This window comes from Phodopus roborovskii, unplaced genomic scaffold (assembly GCF_943737965.1).
Source record: "Phodopus roborovskii unplaced genomic scaffold, PHOROB, whole genome shotgun sequence".
Classification (NCBI taxonomy): Eukaryota; Metazoa; Chordata; class Mammalia; order Rodentia; family Cricetidae; genus Phodopus; species Phodopus roborovskii.
The window spans coordinates 8961373-8966764 of NW_026126578.1; the positions used below are offsets into that span (position 1 = coordinate 8961373).

A 5392-nucleotide genomic window follows, 5' to 3' on the forward strand; every position below is an offset into this window, starting at 1 on the left:
CAGAATGGGCTATCCCCAGAACTAATGAAAACGGTGTAAATTTCCCCCACAGAAGCATCTCAGAAACAAATCTAACATTGACAGATGCTCCATGGCTGTAACGATTTGGCTATAACAGGATGTGAAGGACCAAGTCTTTTGTAAAAGATGACTGCAATAGTTTTATACTTACAAGACATATTGTGTATCCTGTTGGATATAACTACTGTCAACAGGCTGCATGCTATGACTCTCCACTTACGTGCATTGGGGCAGGAGGGAGGTGAAGTTCAGATCTGAGGAAATCAGAGGAACAGAACAAGGGTCTCCTAAAAGCTGTGATTTGTTTTCTAACTCACTGAAAACCATTTCTCACAAGAAAAATAGAAGATGGTAGTATGCAAAAATATCTCATTCTTTATTTTGAAGGATAATTGTCATTAATACAGGAAGGACTGATATTATAAAAATCAGAAAAACATTAGCATTCATTGAACCAAAATCCGAGCTCAAGGCCAATCAAGAATGCATGTTTGGTATCGTTCAGATGGAAGAAGGATGTATGCTAGTCTTCTTAAACAGCTGCTATATATAACGTAACAGAGGTGAACTCTAACAGGGCTACAGTACGCTGGCCGGTAACTTGTGGACAAACATTTGCTTCAGACAGTCAGTGTTATTCAAAGCGCAGTCTATGACACTGTAGAGCTTCAGCCAGGAGCAAGCTGAGGCTCTCTTGGTAAAATACAGTTTATTCATGCAGGTGCTGTGTAAGAGAACAAGGGAATGCCAAGAGGACATTGGCATGACTCAATATAAACCCAGTCCAATTTCAAGACAGCAATGACACGATCACAAACGGTGTTAGGAACGGGAGGTTCATGGTAATGACGCGATCACAAACGGTGTTAGGAACGGGAGGTTCGTTGTCTCTCATTTTGGATTTAGAATCTCTAAGAATATGTTAAACAAAATAAAACAAAAGAGAAAAGCCACATGGGGACCTTTTGTCCCCTTTACCCACTTAGTAGGATGGAAAAAAACAAACATAAATGGGTTGTCATTAAAGCCTTTGAATGCTACAATAAACTATTATTTGTCCCCAAACAACAAAATCATGTTTGGAGAAAAATGGAAAGATCTGGAGATCATTATGTTAAACCAAGTAAGTCAGACTCAAGAAAATAACTGAATACATTTTCTCCCATTTACAGGGTCTAGGGCAAACATCTTAAGCAGAAAGGGAGCTGTCTGGGAGGAAGAAGAGAACCAGGAGGTGGAGGAGAGGGTAGGAAGGGTGGATACATCATATAGATACATCATACACACTGAAAAAAACAAAACTCATTACCTCATACAACATACACTGATAAAAAAGAAAAAAAAACACCTATGAACTTGAATGCATTTTATGTCAAATACTTATACTAATGGTTAATAGACTACAAAACATTAAAAAAAAAAAATATAGCCCATCCCACAACTTGAAAACTCATTCCTTCTTCCTTAATGATTTCCTACAGAAATCCCTAAAAAACAGAGTAATCATTGGCACACTTGTGAATCATGAGAACATGATACTTTTTATCAAACTATAGTGGAGAAATTTCAACTGAGGCCAGGGACATTAATTCTCACCAAACATGTTTTTCAGCTCTTTGTGCTCCATGTCACATAAGCGTTATTATTATTTTAAAGAAACGAGGGCAGCTCGACTCAAGAGTTTCAGCCCCATGTCATGAAACTCCTCAAGTCTCCATGCTAGGGAAGGATCCAGTACCTAAATGCTCTACTATAAAGCAGCCTCGTTCTTAAGAGAGACAGCGTTTGCCTCTGGCTCTCACTTTTTCTTTTTAAAACGGCCTGAAGCGGCACCCTTCACCTGGCGGAGCCCCGCCCCCGCCTTTCTTCCTTTACCAGCTTTCCAGGGCACTGGGTGAGTTTTGGCCCTGGCATTTTTCCCCCTTTTATGTGGCTTCTTTTCTTTGTGCACCTTCAAGTGCTGCCTCAGATGGGAACTCTGGCTGAAGCATTTGTCACATTCCTCGCACTGGTAGGGCTTCTCTCCAGTGTGTGTTCGCTGGTGCTGAATGAGGTGCGAACTCTGGCTGAAGCACCTGCCACACTCATCACAGCGGTAAGGTTTCTCTCCGGTGTGAATCCTCTGGTGCTGGATGAGATTGGAGCTCTGCTTAAACCTCTCTCCACACTCATCACACTTATAGGGCTTTTCCCCAGTGTGGACCCGCCGATGCTGGATGAGGTTAGAACTCTGAAAGAAACTTTTCCCACAATCGGCACACTTATGGGATTTCTTCCCTGTGTGGATCTTCTTGTGCTGAAAGAGGGTGGAGCTCTGACTGAAACTCTTCGAGCATCTAGTACATTTGTAGGGCTTCTCATCCCCGTTTCTTCTCCGCCTACTTAAGCCCGAGTCGAATCGAATGGTCATCCCCCATTTCTGGCGCTGGTGGGCTGTCTTACGCTTGGTCTCATAGGCTTTGCCTTGGTTCGAGCTTCGAGAAATAGCCCCTTTAGGCTTTCCTAACTTCATGCTGAATAGCCAAATGTGTTGTCAAGAGATTCTGTTGTCTTCTGAACTAAGATCTCATATCCTAGAGGAACACAGCTCAGAATTTTCTGCATGTAGAAGAAAAAGGAAAAGACAGATCCGCTGTTACTCAACCTTAACACCTCTTTAGTCTATCCAAAATGCATCCATATTTAAATCAAAGCACACCTAATGCAAATAAAAAAATACAAGTTTAAGAGACAAATACTTGTCAGATAATTCTGACTCCACAAGTTCAACTTAAAAAATATCATTAATTTGCAATTTTACTGTGTTTGGGCTGGCAAAAGAAAGGGTAAGAAAATCATACCTGCGTTAGGGAGCAGCAACGCAGAGTATTGAAGGACTAGAAAGGAAAAACAAGACAAAGTCTCAGTGGGGATAGAAAAATAACTGCCAAAGACCATCACACTTTCTACCACAGAGTAATCTGTTTCAAGTGTTCACTCTAAATTTCTCATTTAATAGCAGTTACCTTAGATGTTCAAATTCAAAAGGAATGACAGATTACACTACATTACCATAGATTCCTATTTTTATTTGTCTGGTTATTTCTGTCGATGATTACCTAGTAAACTGTGTTGGAGATGGAAGCTACTCTGTAAAAAGAATAGAGTACTAGGTAAGAAAAATCGAAGGAGATGCCTTACTTTTCTTTCCCTGGACTGCAATAGAGCCAAGAAAGAAGACACAATTCTAACTTTTAAATTAATTTTATTTGTTTACATTTAAGGTCGTTTGGAGGGAGGCTGTTTAAAAAGTCAAAAATACCCCCCCCCACACACACACTTCCAAATGGGTGGCAATGTGGGAGAAGTCGGGGTTGCAAAGCCAAACCTTTATGGTGTCTTGGGTTAGAAAGCCTACACCTGCAAGTCGTGATTGTCTTGAGTTTCTTTGCATACAAGCATATAAAGTAAGTAAATAAAAACACAAAAGATTTTTTTTCCTTTCATTTTGTTGTATAATAACTCTCCACGTTTTAAGAGTGCACAGGACTTGTTCTGTGTGTTCAATCATTTTTATCCGCTGTAGTTGCAGCAACAAAAAAGAGCAACCTGCATCTAACACTAAGCAAGAACATTCACTGCCCATTAACTGTCTCAGTTATGTACAGACCACCTATTTCACAAGAGACTCTGTGGGGTACCTGGTACTCAATAAATAGCTATGATGCTAATCATACATTTTAAAGCACATCTCTTTTAAATTCTGAGGAAGTCACAACTGATTGGAAGCTGATGGATTATGAAATCTACCTCTGGATGAAGTAACCATTCTTGGTAGCCTGTGTGCCCTACCTTATTTTTAGGGGTTTTATGCAGCTTTATGCCGTCGTCTCCGTTTGTGGGTTTGCAAACACAGGCACAAAGCTAGTTAGCACACCCATCCCAAGCCAGGAGCCGCCGCGGGGGCCCGATTTCTCACTGGCAGTTCTGGGGGGACATCGCCCCCTCCTCCAACACCAAGTCCGGTGTTGTGAGTTCCCCAGCAGGAGAGAGGCTCGGTAAAGCTGGGCGATGGAGCCCCGGTGCCGGAAACCTGTCTAGCCGCCACGCACCTGCTTCCTCGCCGTGCATTAAGGAGAGCAACAAAGCGTCCACCGGCTCCTCTTAAGTCGCTCACAATGGCCCGGTGCAGCCTAAGAGTTCCTACAATGGAGTCTGTCTCCGCGATGAGCGGAGGCGCCGAGCCTGACGCCAGGCCGGGGCCGCTCGCCCTGGCCGCTCGCACGGCTCCGTGCCCTGCGCTGCCCCACCGGACACCCGCCCAGGCCGACCCACAGCCCAGGCGCACTCACCGCGCAGGCCGCCACGGTGCTCGCCTCCCGCCTTGCCCGCCGGAAGTGCGGGCTGTTAGTGGCGCTGCCGGCCGCTCTAGGAAGAGGCGGAGGGACCCTCTATGGCACGCACCACCGAGTTGTGCCGATTCTTCCGGTGGTCCTTTTGTATTCCTCTCCCGCCACTCCAGGACCGCCAGGCCTGTTACGGGCTCTCCGTGTAATCCGGTCGACCTACACAGAACCTGGCAGTTGTTAGGTGTTTGTTTGTATTTTCAGACCAATCTGTTCAACTTGTAAATTGCCTTCCTAGTACTGTATATCTAGTATAGAGAAATAACGTCAGCGTTATAGTCATGTTTTTCATGGGTCGCCTTTTATCACGAAAAGGCCCTGTGAAAGAGAATTTCTGGAGACACTGTCTGAAGAGGCTGATTGAGTGATTAAAACTGCAGTGATAAAGAGAGTTGGGATGTTGCAGGTCCGGAGCCTAATTACTATTTACCTTGGGCGGTGTTTAGCCCTTTACACATCTATTCCTTGCCCACCTCTGCAGATGTACGTGTAACATGCTGACAGATAGAATACCTTTGCAGTGTATTACATGAAATCCCATTTCCAGTCAAAAGGCCAAGAATGCTATCAGGTAACATCTACAGGTGAGATTGCTTCACGGGCGTAACCCATCTCTGATGTTTCCACAGATATATTTAGAAGTGTCATGACTTTCTTTGTTCTGTTACTGCAAAACCTTCATAAAACTAGTTGCAGGTTGGAATGTGAAATTTGGGTAATCTAAATGGTTGTTCCCTGGACCATGGTCACTCAGGTTTGACTCCAGGGTGAACTGTTAAAGGCCTTTGAAGTGACATCTGTGATTTTGCATCAGCCATTCCTATCAGAAGGGAACAAATACATCCAGTTTACTGGGCAGGAACCTCAACTGGGAGAGGAACTTTGCTGAAGTTCACCCTGTGAGTAACAGTCTAGTTTGGAAAGGTTCTGGTTTAACTCCTCTCCTGAGGAGTCCTTCCAGTCTGAAGATTTCGGATCCAACCCGA

General features: G+C 43.9%; 1 protein-coding gene across 3 annotated transcripts; it reads right to left on the reverse strand.

Annotated features, from left to right (window-relative positions):
- Window positions 1-996: 996 nt before the first annotated feature.
- Window positions 997-4457, reverse strand: Znf22 (zinc finger protein 22). 3 transcript variants are annotated; one of them, XM_051203716.1, is made up of 2 exons: window positions 4353-4457; window positions 997-2619 (listed from the first exon to the last, which is right to left on the reverse strand). In XM_051203716.1, exon 2 carries the CDS (start codon window positions 2531-2533, stop codon window positions 1820-1822), a length of 714 nt encoding a protein of 237 aa, XP_051059673.1. In that variant the 5' UTR covers window positions 2534-2619; window positions 4353-4457; the 3' UTR covers window positions 997-1819. The 3 variants fall into 3 exon arrangements, with proteins under 3 accessions (XP_051059673.1, XP_051059672.1, XP_051059671.1); XM_051203715.1 differs by lacking the exon at window positions 4353-4457 and adding an exon at window positions 4125-4346; XM_051203714.1 differs by lacking the exon at window positions 4353-4457 and adding an exon at window positions 4113-4346.
- Window positions 4458-5392: the final 935 nt, after the last annotated feature.

Bases quoted from the DNA above. Each gene is read 5' to 3' on its own strand.
- Znf22 (XM_051203716.1), bottom strand. From the start codon at position 2,533: ATGAAGTTAGGAAAGCCTAAAGGGGCTATTTCTCGAAGCTCGAACCAA.